This window comes from Daktulosphaira vitifoliae, unplaced genomic scaffold (assembly GCF_025091365.1).
Source record: "Daktulosphaira vitifoliae isolate Bord-2020 unplaced genomic scaffold, ASM2509136v1 Scaffold_1, whole genome shotgun sequence".
NCBI lineage: Eukaryota > Metazoa > Arthropoda > Insecta > Hemiptera > Phylloxeridae > Daktulosphaira > Daktulosphaira vitifoliae.
The window spans coordinates 27280535-27295718 of NW_026099572.1; the positions used below are offsets into that span (position 1 = coordinate 27280535).

Here is a 15184-nt window from a genome sequence, read left to right on the forward strand (position 1 = left end):
TTATATTGATATGTTCATTTTTGAAAAAGTTACGGCAGTTTTTAGTAAAAAAAATTGAAAAAATTTCGAAAATTAGCGATTTTTAAATTTGTAATTTTTTTGGAGGTTTCCCCCATTTACGGGGAACGAGGGAAATTTTTTCAATTTTGAAGGGTAATGTCTTCGACTAGATACGATTTGTGATCTTTTGACGTATCGTTGAAAGAAATCCGTTCGGTGAGAGCTGAGAAAAAGTGGTAACAGACACAAAAAAAAAAAAAAAAAAAAAAAAAAAACACATCATAGTAAAACCAATACCTTCTCAGCTTCGCATCGAAGCTAAAATGTACGGTTCTTCTGTTGTGTTAAGGGTTCAAATTAACCAAAGAACTAACAATTGTTAGTCATTATTAGTCAATTTTTGCATTACCCCGAAAATATTCAAATTATAACAACAATTTATATCTATTTTTTGGCTTTGATTAAATTTTAACAAGGAATAATTTTATACTTGACTAACAGTTGGTCTCAGAAACTGTCAAAATAAAATTTGCGTTGCAGATATTTTTGAGTGATGCTACTTAGTTTTATATATGAAACTTTTTATTATAAATACTAAAATTATAACTACTTATAGCAGCTGTTTCAGTTATAAACTGTATAAAATAACTCCTTAAACAACTTCCTTAAATAGAATGGAATGAATATTGTTATTTATAATTAAAAATTATGAAATGTTTAAATTAAACTATATAAATTTTAATGGAAATTCTATCTTAACATTAAATTTTAATTTATTTTAAGACAAATTTTCAAATATAATAATCATTAATAGTGATAATTAATTACTGATTAAAAAATCACATAATGAAACATCCACCAGTTGTTTTGGTTCAGCAGGTTACTTAGGTCTGGTTAACTCCTAACTTATTCAATGTTTACTATGTACAATTATACACTATTAAGTTTATTTAAATTCGCAATAAAAAGAATTAAATTGATATTTTTTATTATTTATATCATAAAAGTCACTGACAATTGAAAACAAACAAAACTACGACTAATATTTTATACTTCAATAGAAGGTCAATAATATTTGATAATTTTATTTTTGAGTGCTGTCTATCATAGGAAAATAACTTTTCTTTGATAGAAAGTCAATAACCTTCCATTGACATGATAAATGAACCAATGTAATGGTATATAATGGAGAATTAAGTACAAATTTTTGTTGAAGGGTATTGAACACAGTCGGCAAATATGATAAATCACCGACGAACTAGTATTATGATATTATATTGTATCTAATTACAAATTATTTAGTAGAATTCATTAGGACAAATGATAAGAAAATTCTGGCAGATATGTTTAATGCTTAAATATCTTTGTTTCAATTTCTTTTAGGTTCATCTTAAGTTTAGTAGGACATTGAACGACAATATCTAAACTCGTATTATACAAAGCTATTTGTAACTAGTTAAATGCATCTTAACTCAGTTCTTTCTAGATAAGAAATATATTTACTAATTAACAAAATAATTGTAAGACTCGCTTTGTCCTAACTCTAAACACTCGAACCGACTACGAAAGTTAATGTAATAATTACACAAATCATATGACCTTACTTCTAGCAAACATATTTTTGACCAATTATACCAAAGCTAAAATTAAATAATAAATAATATAGGAAGTATGATGTATTACTTCGTGTTTTACATATTATAGATGAAGTGTATCTACATTGCAATGTATTCAATGTTAAAGTACTAATTTATTTTAAAGGTTAAACTTGAATAACAAACAATATTTTCCATATTTTTATTTAAACCAACTAAAAAGCTTAATGAATAATATTACTTGTAGTCAAATGATTTTTTCCGTTATATAATTGAGACACTCAGAAGAACAAGTGCCCTAATCAAATTTCCAATTTTTGTTGAGAAGACAAAAAAAATCTAATTAAATAAAAAAGTATTATTATTTTCACCAATTTAAAATATTCACCCCATTTCTTTACTTTTTTTTTTTTTTTTAATTAGAATATATAGATTGATAGATCTATATCTTGTTCTTAGATAAAAAGAACAAGGACTACTTTTGGATAAGTAGAAGATTATTACTGAAGATCAGTTGGACGAATTAAAATGTAACATAAATATATTAAACCAAGTAAATATAAAAGGGCTTCTATTAAGTATCATAAAAGAAAAAAGTTGAAAAATATTTAATCACTCATTGAGGCATAACACGTTTTTAATCAATCGAAAGACATATAAACGAACATAAAAAAAGACCAAGAAAGGCATATTTAAAAGAAATGACAAGAATAGCTGGTTGTAATTAATACAATCATGTTTTTTATAAGTGTCTCAATTGTAAATAAGGCGTTTCATTTCCAAAAACACACGAAGATTTTTTTAATATCATAGGTTTGGTATAGCATTTTGCTAGGAAACTACATTAGTCATAGTCAAATAGGTTCATTGAAATAATTATATCGAGAACGAACGCATTTTGGGTACAGTTTTTTTTTTTGAAGAGTACTTAAAAATTATCAGTGTGTAGTACATTAGATCCGTAACAGTCAATTATTGTGTGGTGTTCCAGATTTCTCCTTTCCTACCCCAAGATATCTAATAGTCATGACTCTAACAAGTTCAAGTAGGTGAACTGAATGCTATAGCGGTCTAGTATAGTTATAAATAAAACATAATGGCTAATAGATTTTCATTCCAAAGAAAAATCTAAACAAAATTAACTAGTTAATGACTACTGTTTATTATATATCAATTGTAGTCATTTAAATTAAGCCGTACAATATGTACACATGGACAGGACATTACTCTATTTACGATGAGTGTTGATAGGCGATTAGTGTCCAATTATTTGTACTTTAACGTTCATTAAATGCAAAAGAATTGATTGATTCTTGATAATTGAGGGATATAACGGTAATTTAATATTCATTAGAAAACAAATCGATCATTTTTTCTGGTCTAGTAATTTCTGTAGATAATATCGACGGAGGTGCTTACATTCGAAAGCGTTAAATGGAACAATTTTATTTATACATCAGAGACAACTCAGTGATAGTGCGGAAAATGACCAGACAATAAAATAAAATATACAACAGTGGTATCTGAATTTATCACAGAAAATAACAAGCGATGACGGGACAGCCCACGCACATTTAACGGATTTGCGTAAATGTATTTATCAATTAATTTCATAACGAATACCTAAATCCTTTCCCCGTCCGGATATTGAGTATACACAACAATAACAACGCGCGGGATGTCGTCTACGATCTAGTTTATGTTTATTATCGTATTTTGCAAAATAATTTATTTATTATTTCCTATTGCAATGGTGTTTATACAGCCTACTCATGCACACGTTATAACAGTGTCAGCTTACTGATTGCAATGTCAATTTGCAAAGTTATTGATTTTTAATCAATATAAAATTAGATCACGGATTTTAATAAAAAAAAAAAAAACAAATTCCGAGAGAGAATTAAAGTTTCATGCCAATTAAAAGATTAATAATGATTGTTTGTTCATCATTATCTCATTTCTTTGTTCACTACTACGCATCTCGTTAAATAAAAGACCAGTTCAAGTACAACGGACTCTACGCTATGTCATAAAACGCAATAAAATTAACAAATTTCTTAAGCTCAGAGCTAAAATTAAATGCGTACGTATTACCTATGCACGATAAACACGAGTATAATTAATTATACAGTAAATTATTAAATATATACACGAACACACTCCGGGGACACCGAGAGTTTTGTTCTTTTGATTAATACGAATCGGTGTAATTTTGGAACAAAATTTACGTTTACAAACTTTATGAATAACTTGTTGAAATTGGTCCAAGAAACGTTTTTGGCGCTGAAATGTGATTTTGTTAGAAAGTTATTGCTCTTAAAAGTAAAAATCTGTTTCCTAAAATAAAAAAATATGTATGGAGAAAGGCCTATTTGTCAACGTTTGAAAGCAATACATTATTAGAAAACTTTTGATTTCGTATGTCTTCTTTAGGGATATTACCCTTTACCCCATTACCATATCTAGATACCCCACAAAATGTATAGCCCATTACCGCATATGACTTGGAAACAGTTCTGTACATTAACCGCACAATGTCAACTTTAAGTACTGCGTATAAATTACTTTTCATATTTTCATTTATCTTCTACCAGAAGCCTAAAAGGATTTAGGTCATATGTTCATATTCACATTATGCATACATTACATTTCTTGGCGCTTGTACAAATTACAATTAAAGTTTCATATTATTATCAACTACTTAGTGTTGCAGTACATGAGTAAGTTGTTTTTTAAATATTAGTTGGGACTTCAAACTCAAATAAAATGTAAAAAATGAACTCCAGACTCTTCAAATGTCATTGGATTTTCCCAGCAATAAAAATTTTAAAGCGAAATCAGCTACCATAGACTTTTATTTATCTAGTTCACCGAATTGAATATTATAACGCGAGTGCATCTTAATCGTAGGTTAAGCTGTTTACTAGACATCCAATAAGCTGTCAAGATATTACTCGTACACAATAAAATAATAAAACCATTAGGCTAAAAAATCACCTAGCTTTTTACGAACCATGCCGATTAATTTGTCGAGAAAAGACAAATATTTTGCGTATCAAATAAACAAATTGGCATTTTAAAGAAACGTTTTTACAACGCAATTAATTTTTACCTTTGCATAGTTTGCATTGACCTCCCGTTGACCTACTGCTGATAATTTACTGTGTGGGAAGAGCACTGAAAACAATATTATTAGACGCAATTCAATAGTCAATGAGTTATATTGTTTGATAAATTACAAATGCAAAAGTTGACTTTTAGTGGAATATTTTATTATTTTTAACGGTATCGATTAGTCATTACAGTTGTGGCGCCGTTGCGGTTTTTGTATTATAATTTAGCGAGAGCACCGGAACAGTGTAATAGAAGTTGGACACGACCATGTAAATGAAAAGTTTGAACTCTTAACCTCTTTAGAGGGTCGCTCGTCAAGATATCCGCAAATGTTTAAAAATCCACCTAAGATATCGTTTAAATGTCGTTGACCAGTTGTAGAAATTACTCGGTCGATTCCGCGATTAATTGCGTCCGTTGTTTTTCGCTATTAACTTGACATATTACGGAAATTCCAATACAAAGAAATATAACACTTTCTGTTCGGTACCCGTTAAACTAGTGAACATGAAATACAAATTTTACGCACAATTGCCTACAAAATAATATCTCAGTTTTTGATACAACTCCTCAATATCGTTACCGTTTCTTATGCCAAAAAAACACTGAAAAATCTGGTGTCCGTTCAACCGTGACGCTTGTTTTCTTCTTTTTCTCTCCTAAGAGATCACCATTTCATCATCAATTTCTCTCGACCATGCCGAAGACATTATTATACTTATGTTGAGCGCATCAGTCTTTTTTTTTCATTTTTCTAAAAAGTTGGTATTATTTTGTTTCAACAGGGGACCCAAATTTTTAATATTTAGCTAAAAACACAAATAGTGACCTAAACCACTCAAATTAAATAATGCGCCCTATTTCAAAAACTACTAACAATAGTGTTCATGGTAGATATTCATAAAGAGTCGGTCATTGTTTTTCCTTTTTAATTTACCAAGCATATCTTATGTTAAAAATTCATAATTAGAAATTCGCTATTTTTCCACGTGCCTCAATGTTTTTCAAACAATTACTTTATTAGGTTGTTGTGAATATGTTAACTGAAATGAGTTGTTCTTAACATGTTTGTTGACCAGAAAAATGTGTTTGATAAAAACAATGGCTATCTATTATTGCTCATTGAAATGTCTAAACGATTAGATTAGGTTTTTTTTCCTTAACATCTTACAATATTGTCACAATAAAACATCGGCGGATAGGTAGGAGCAACGCGATTATTGTTGATAGCACTTTTTTATTAATTCTAAATACAATAAATGATAAATAGAGCTACGTGTCTATCTATACTTTTGAATGTAAATTAACACACGAAGCGTGGACAATGGTTAACTAACGCAAAATTAAGTATAAGCAATATATTTTAATTAGTTATGTGATGTGTACTTAGTTAATGCATTTGTTAGCTAATATTCCTAATTAATATTAAAGTCATTTTATTTCCAAACAACTTTAGGTGCATTTTAAGTTAAAGTTGCGAACTCGATAAAAAATCATAATAAATGAGAGATTTTCAATGGTAGTTTAACGAAACACTACGTACTAGCCATTTACAAAATAAAAATTAAATCATTGAGATGACGAAATGATACCTTTGAAATAATTCCATATATTTTAACAACATTAAAACAGATTTCTAAATTAATAATATAGAAGTTTGTAACCGAATTCAGCTTAATAGTCCATCGTTGTGTAGACATGTATTATAATTATTCACTAATATTGAAAACAGCTTCGAGATATTGTATTGTATGGTAAACTACTCATCTGACGTGACGTCAATATTGCATAACTCGTCAAACAAATCCGTATGACACCGAACAAGTAATAACAATAATAGTACTTATAATGATAGCTGATTATGACAGTATTAGTTTAAAAAACCAGATGCAACCGATTGTTGTAAATTTAATAATTTATATTGGCTTAACTACGTCAGACTTTGGGTACTGAAAAAAATAACAACTGGTAACCATATCCCATTTGTGCGCGGTTAACCTAATGCAGTTTGTCTTCTATATTTTTAAACTTTTTAATTACTTTGCTTTGAATAAATATCTAAAAATTATTTTGTTTTGAATTTGTATGAAGTAGATTTTCTTATAGTATGAAAAAATAGTGAATTATTAAACTGGACTTTCATTAAGTAGAAGGCTATTACATCATTTATAGATTGTCTTCGAGTTGAAAAATAAATTCATTATTAAAATATTCTTCTCTAAAATATAAACTTCTCTTTGTCTATTCAAGTGATAAATTTATTTTTTTAACACAAACGTTATTAAAAAGAGGTTTTGTGCAGCATATCATGAAGACCAATAATAATTTATCACTTGAAAAGGTCGTAGAGTAGACGCTAAATACTAAGTTGTTAAATTTTGTTTTTCTGTGACCCTATCTCTCAACAAAATTTTATTCTAACAATAAGTCATAATGATTATTGGTTTATTCTTGACAAAGAACATTGTGTCAATAGTAAACTTCACCATCAAATAAGAGCGCTGTATAATAACGCGCCTGTAATTACCATTACACTCAGGAACGTTTAACAGGTTTAAACGATCGATGACTATTTAGGTACATAAGTATACAAATATTTTGTAATGTGGTTTTACACAACTAATTAATAACCATAAACGATTTGCTACAACTTTCGTAAGCTTACCGGTTATTTTAAGTTATCAGCCGATAAAGAGCACTTGAATTTTTAAGAGAATTTTAAACAACATATACGTTCAAAAACTGATTTTCTCACATAAAACATAATAGTTATCTTATGTCACACAAAAAACTAACAAAAATGTTTCAAATTCATGACTTACTCTTATGTTTGGAATTTCCTTTCCATATTGATTTGAGTGATAACGGCATTGCGGAAGGTCTGTATGGTACTTTATCAAATAAAAATTATATATTAAAAATAATTTAATTACTATTGTAGTGTGATTAAAATAATATTTGGCACTAAATAATGAAAATTTACTAGAAATATAACAATTAATTCACAATAATATTTGTAGAAGACTAGTTGGTGTATATGAAAATATACTAATTGTGTACGTTTGTAAAATATTGACGGCGTACTGAATTAATTTTTGAGCAGTCGATACACGCGCGACCGAACAATTGGAACTCTCACCGCACACTGTGATTAAACTAGCACGTTGAGTCGCAGTGGTTACATCAAAAAAACCCCAACCAGCCTTAGATAGGTGACTGTGTTTTTCTCGGTTGCTTTCTCTCTCGCTCTTTTATTTACAATTCCGTTGTTTGTATAGTCGGCTACAGGTATAGCGAAGAGCTGTGTGTTATTGAACAGTATAGCAATTTAATACTTTTCTACGATCAGTGTCCGAAGAAAAAACATTTATAAAGTAATGACATCAATACGTTGTTTTTATTTTAGTTCTTATGTGCGAGTCGACCAAGCTGATTCGATGTACACAGGGAGCATACCTATTTTTAAAACTATGAAAATTCATAAACCGTTTGAAAAATTTAAGTTAAAAATAAAACATTTACGAGTAATCGTATGGTTATTAATATTATTTACCATTAAACAATATAAAACCGAAGGAATAAGCATCGTTTAGAGTTTTTACAAAAAAATTAATTTAAGTTCATCCAACAAAGTTAATAAATATATATTATTGGACATAATATTTAAAAATAAATACCATTTCGCTACAACTTGTACTTAGAGTTCGCAGTTTTAAACGTTTTTTTTTTTAACTATTATTTTAATCTTGTTTAAAACATAATATTATTTTATCATAGTTGAAATTATCTTTACTCAAGATTTTTTTAAACATTTCATGACTCAATAAACTATAAGAAATCATAAAAATCAGCTAGGTATATTAATAACTAAGACTCAAAAGTTAGAAAACCTTAAATGACAAATTTTAATTCTAGTTTAGCGTTTTTGATGAAATAAAACGCTCAAGATGTGTTAAAACATTTTTTTCTCATCTTCGCGATTAATTTTGCCCAGAATAACGTTATAAAGTTGTTACATTAAAAAAAAATGTTGAATTACTTACTTAACACCGTTAATAAATGTTTACAACATTTGCTAATTTTTCAATATATTATAATATAATAAGATAATTATGAATATTAAATAAAAACAATAAATTTATTTTTTAAATTAATCAAATTTTGAATATGATACATATGAATATATATGATTAAAATTTCTCCAGCCATTTTTATTTCTATTATACTGTATTATGCATAATAAAACTGTACACTGAGCTACTATGAACATTTGTTAGACACCTAACATGTTTATCAATTTCAAATAAATATTTTGCTAAATATTACAAATAATTTATTTTTGGAGTTAAAACTATTTCCACAATAAACTTTTTGTTTATTTTACATGTTTAGTTGTTATAAAATGTGAAGTTGCAATGTGTATCAACACATTATGACTCATTGGTCAGAATTGTCGATTTCAATTCAACGGAATTAGCGTAGTTTGCTATAAAATAGTTATTAAAATAATAATTGAATAAATCATTAAAATAAAAATGTTAAATAAAATAAAACTAAATAATTGAGGTGACTTATAATTCGATGAAATAGTTATTCAGTTTTGATTTGCGAATTGCTCAGAGTTCAGCTACAAAAAATTCGTTTAACCAATTAATATTTATAAATATTATTGCCATGCATTATTATTTGACGATTATGCGTTTTCTTAAGATTTATTGTAAATATAAAAATTATATTAACTATATTGATGACAAAGAGAAAGAGTATATAGTTAACCTCTCAAAAAACCTTATAACTTCGATGCGAAGCTGAGCAGGTATTAATTTTACTAAGATGTGTTTATTTTTTTTATTTTTTATTTTTTTTGTGTCTGTTACTATTTTTTCTCAGCTCTCACCGAACCGATTGCTTTCAACGATACGTCAAAAGATCGCAAATCGTATCTAGATGAAGACATTACCCTCAAAAATTGAAAAAAATTCCCTCGTTCCCCGTAAATGGGGGACATCTCCAAAAAAATTACAAATTTAAAAATCGCTAATATTCGAAATTTTTTCAATCTTTTTTTCTTAAAATTGCCATTTCTTTTTCAAAAATTAACAAATCAATATAATTTTTTTTTTTTATAGATGCATAATGTCTTTACCTATCATCTGATATATTTTTTTTATAAATTTGACCCTTTATCAAAATGATAACTTTATCATAAAAAATTAACTTTTTTAAATCAAGTTTGAAAGTGTTGAAAGTGAAAGNAAAATTAACTTTTTTAAATCAAGTTTGAAAGTGTTGAAAGTGAAAGTTTGAAACTTGAAAGTGACACTTTTATATATACCTTAAATTAAAACTAATGTAATATATTTAATATGAAAAAAACAAATTTTGGACTCTATTTTATTTTCATGGTGAAAATGGCTACCGTATGCTATTTTTGTGTTCAAATTCTTGATTTTATATTTTACATTTTTAAATTTATATTTTTATAACTTTTTGAAAAATGTATGGATCAATACAATTTTTTAATGATAAGTACTATTTATATTCTTCTTTCTTTCCACATGTTTTTTTAAATCGAACCATTTACCTTTATATATATACATATTCATATATTATACTTATAAATCATAAAACTTCATAAAGGAAATCATGTAGCTTTTGGAATAATCCAACAATTTCCTAGAATTAAATACTATCTACAGATTTGCATTGGAGCGTTTTTTTTTATAGTGATTTTAATCACTGTCAGATATCATTATTCTTGACAACTATGCCACGTCACCACTGTGCCGCGACCACGCTGTGCTGAGTTTTTTTTAAATATAAAATTAGTTTATTAGAACAATATTTTACATGAAGCTAGCTAATAACAAAACTCATGGAATGAAAGAATAATTATAGAAATGATTTTGTAAATAATTAATTTATATAACAAAAACATTAAGGTATCAATTAATGCGCTGTAATATGGTTAATTTTATCAATATATCAGTTTAATTTTGAATTTGAAAAAATGTATTTCAATAAAATTTAATTATATGAAGAGAAATAAGACAAATACATTTGTAAAAACATTAAAACAGCCATATATTCTACATCAACAATTACAATTGTTGGAATTACAATTTCTAGATAACTTAATTTAAACGATTCAATATCAACTACAATTAGCATTAAATAATAGTTGACCGTCATTGACAAACTGTTAATTAACTAGAATTCAGTAGTAGTACATTTAGTATTAATATTTCAAATGACTATTCATTCGTCATTAGTCAATATGCCAATGAGTTTATAAATGTTAATGGTATCTAAATAATCATCCATCATGATCATGTCAATGAAATAAATATTGTTTGCACGACCAGCAACAATAATTAGTAATGACATTATCCTAGTCCACCTGATCTTACTTTATTATAAAAAAAAAAAAACAGAAACAAGCAGGTAAACATTTATTAATGAATAAAAATTATGTCTAAGTATTACTAGGATTGTTGTTGCTGAACAATTAAATGTCAGTATTATTTCAAGAATTTTAGAGTAGTTGACCGTGTGTTTATTTACCAAAGACAGAACAATACTATGATGATGTCATAGTATTAAAAAATTGTACTTATTATCACAATTTACTAGAAAAACATTCGTGTGAAAATATGCCGTATGCTTCATATTTTATGGATTATGATGCATAAATCTTGATTTTGATTTACGTTTTCTCATTTGTTTTAATTGTTCTTAAAAATTGTTTTTATAATAATCATATTTGTTATATTTAAAAATATCTATACAGATTAACATTATCTTAAAGTCTGTTTAATTTGAAGTGACTAAAAGATTACTATAGTATCAATTAGGTTGTGGTATCATCGACATGCTTTAATGATTATAAAAAAGAGCCACACTTTAGGAACCACGCAATATCGATTTTATACGCAGCAACAAGGTCGATCAATTCTCTCACAGTGTCGTTGACAGAAAAAAGAATTTTGCTTAAATTCCAAGGTACATTAATCACTATGGCTACTATTGTCTTCTCGGTTTTTAGATTTTGTCCTGAACACATAATAAAACTATACTGCGACACCCAACTAATAAAATAACTAATCCGCATCCGTCAATTCACCTTTAGTGCTTCGGTACTAAAAGAAAACTATGCTAGTTACGGTTATTGAAAATTTGTATTAAAATTAATTCAATTTTGTTTCATTTAAACTCTACTGTAGCAATTGGGAAAAGTATACATTAATAACCTTGCTGTGTAGGTTTTAATTGCTCCAGTAGTTATGCCAGAATCTCTTTGTATAATTGGGAAGTTTTAATAATTCAATTTATTTAAGAATAATAGTTATTTTTAAATTAACAAAATGAAATGAGATAATTTTGAAATTTCTAATAGAAATTATATAATGATTTTATAATTATTAGCAATTTTAATGACTCCGACATTTGGCAAAAATAGTTTTTCGATTATTCCTTATTAACTAACTTGTTTTACACGATAAATCAAGTTTGTGTTTGAATATTTATGTTTAAGGAATAATTATCTTTAGGTAAATTTGTGTATGATATTATTTGTATAAAGATGTTTCGATATGCATTGATAGTGAAACATTACAGTGGATAAAAAATTTAATACACGTATAGAATCTATTATACTTAGGCTGCTATTTTAACAAGTATTACTTTCACTTGAATACCCACTATAGTCACGTATTAGCGAGTTATCATTCGATGTTATAATTTTTTTCACGAGTAATATTTATGTGTGTGATTTTTCGTTATTAAATTTGAATGAAGTACAAATTATAAACACTTTTTCAGCTAACAGTTATTTGTATGATACAGATATTATGAAACGTCTCTAACTATAAATAAAAACAATAATTAATTTGTGTCAAAATTTTATAAAAATTTAAGACCTTTTTAATTTAAAATTATAAATTTTTATTATTATTATTTTTTTTAATTTTATTTCTTGGATTTTCCTCGTTTATGTTTTTAAGTAAAATTTGAAAATATTTACAAAAAACTACATTGAAGACTTAACATTTAAGTTGAAAATTATACTCAATAGCTTTTAAAGTGGACACTGATAGAGCTATACCTCTTGTTGGCAAATTAGTATGACTTAAGCGTTAGTAAGAGTTGGTAAAAAAACCAATATACTGGGTGGGGGGGGGCTATGCTCACCCCGCATAACCTATTGAACAATTTTTCTTCATCACTGATGATTATAGTATTTAAAAATGAATTTCTAATGAAATTATACACATTGTATTTATTACAATATTAAAGCTAATATTATATGCAATTGAAGTATTCGCTATTTTTTTGTTAATATTATTATAAAATTAATATTATGTGTCAATTTCATTATACACATTATTAATTGTGTAGAATTTTAAACCAGCATGTCAAAAAATTGCAAATTATATGAGGAACAATAATAGTTTGTTCGTAGGGTTCAATGCTCGTCTTTAACAGAAAGACGAAAATTATGAATATATAACAGCTTCAAAAAAAGTAGTGCAATTGAAAATTTATGAATACTTAAGACGGTCATTGTTAATTTATTTTAATTTTAATTTAATTATGAATTAAAATTAATTGTAATAAAATTGTTTAACATTTTACTATGAAAAAAGAAATTTCATAATCTAAAATAAAAGCTTAAAAATGGTAATTTTACTAAAAAAACTTCATAGATATCAAATTATTTACAAAAATAACTGTTAAAAAACATATATTGCTATTTAGTCTAGAAAATAAATAATATTGTTAATTTAAACGCAGGTGGCATATTTAACTCTTTTGTTATCGAAATATTGTATAATGTTAGTGTTCTTTGATAAATTAATTCTGCAAATAAAAAAATCCAACAATCAACTGTTTAAATTAATATTAAAATATTTATTTATTTAAAATAAACGAAAAGGATCTTTAATGGTCAAAATATCTAAGCTAATAAAAATGAATATATTTAACACAGTTAAGTAAATTAATTGGCTTATAAGTATTTCAAATACATTTAAAATTCAATTATACTACTATCACTTTTCAGCCAAAACAATAAATTTAGGCAAACATTTTAATTTACCACCAGTATATTTTAAACATTTTTTCGTCGAGACTTTTAAAGTTAGCACTCTTGTAATAGATATCAGTATATCTTAAGATATACTAAGATTTAGGGATGAGTAATTATTCGTCTCTCGTGTTATAAATTTGCTTAAATTCTTAAGCAAATGTTGAACTTTCTATATTAAAAAAATAATATTCAATTTTAATTACGACATATATTTATTTTTAATTAAGAAAAATATATGCTTAAATAATATCAACGTAAAGAGTAGGTGAGAGATAATAATGAGGTTGTTTTTTAATATTGTTTACTTGAAAATGAAACCTAATACAGTTATTGTGAAGTCACAGCTTGGCGGTAATCAAAAACCACCAATATGATGGTGTTCAGAATTCACATGGATTTTGGTTCAAACACTACATAGTGTATAAGTTCTAATGAATAATAGTCTCCCGTCGTTACATTGGCCATCTCAATAGACAAACATGTGTCATTGAAAAATAGAGATAAAAGAGAATATTCGCATAGTCATCTCCGGCGTCAACGTTTTATCATACATTGTTATTTCCTATAGGAATGCATTTTTTTTATGTATAATAATAAAAATAATAATTTTAGGTATGGGTAATAATTATCTTCTCATTACTTAATATTTCATACATTTTTAATTTACATAACTAGTGACAAGTGAAGATATTAAAATGTAAATAAGTTATTCGACGAAGTAATTTTAAACAAAATACAATTTAATTTATATTTAATTATGATTAAAAAATTATAAAGTTCTTGAAAATTAAATTTTAGTTTTAAAAGTGCAAATTAAACTATTATTGGACAAACTACGAAGTATAAGAAAAGGATCTTTTAGTATTTTATCAACGTTCCTAAATGTTAATAATCTAGTCAAATATGTATGTTGCTATTTTTTATTACAAATAGTAACATATAGTTGGCACTTCTATAATTTGTATGGAATAAGTTAAAAAAGTAATCATAAACAGATTAATAAAAAATATATCTTTATTTAAATCAAAAATGATTTTAATTTTGCATTTATATGGCTTAGCAATATTTTTTTGTACTTCTATAGTTATTTATTGTTCTTCTATTTCTATTGATTTTTTTTTTCATCTTTATGTTTTCTGAAATTTTGTGTTTTTATGACTTCTTCTTTAGTAACAATTTTTTTGTTTAATAATGTTATAAAAATGTTTCTATAATATTATTTTTTTAAATTGTAACCTGGGTTAATGTCTTATTTATTGTTCATGGACTACAAATAATAACAATACCAAAAAATGTTTTAGTGTAGTTGCAATCAAAAACTCCTAACAAAAATAAAAATTCTTAACAACTATTATAAAATGAGCTGAATTTAAATGTCAATTGTAAA

At 26.3% G+C, this 15184-nt stretch overlaps 1 protein-coding gene across 1 annotated transcript in view; it reads right to left on the bottom strand.

Annotated features, from left to right (window-relative positions):
- LOC126903425 (low density lipoprotein receptor adapter protein 1-like) overlaps nucleotides 1-7873 on the bottom strand; it is a 21267-nt gene extending 13394 nt beyond the window's left edge. The window contains exons 1-2 of the mRNA XM_050681564.1: nucleotides 7693-7873; nucleotides 7532-7600 (exon numbers count right to left, since the gene is read on the bottom strand). Of these exons, the coding sequence (XP_050537521.1) occupies nucleotides 7532-7580 (49 nt within the window). The 5' untranslated portion in view covers nucleotides 7581-7600; nucleotides 7693-7873. The remainder of the gene's footprint in view (nucleotides 1-7531; nucleotides 7601-7692) is intronic.
- Nucleotides 7874-15184: the final 7311 nt, after the last annotated feature.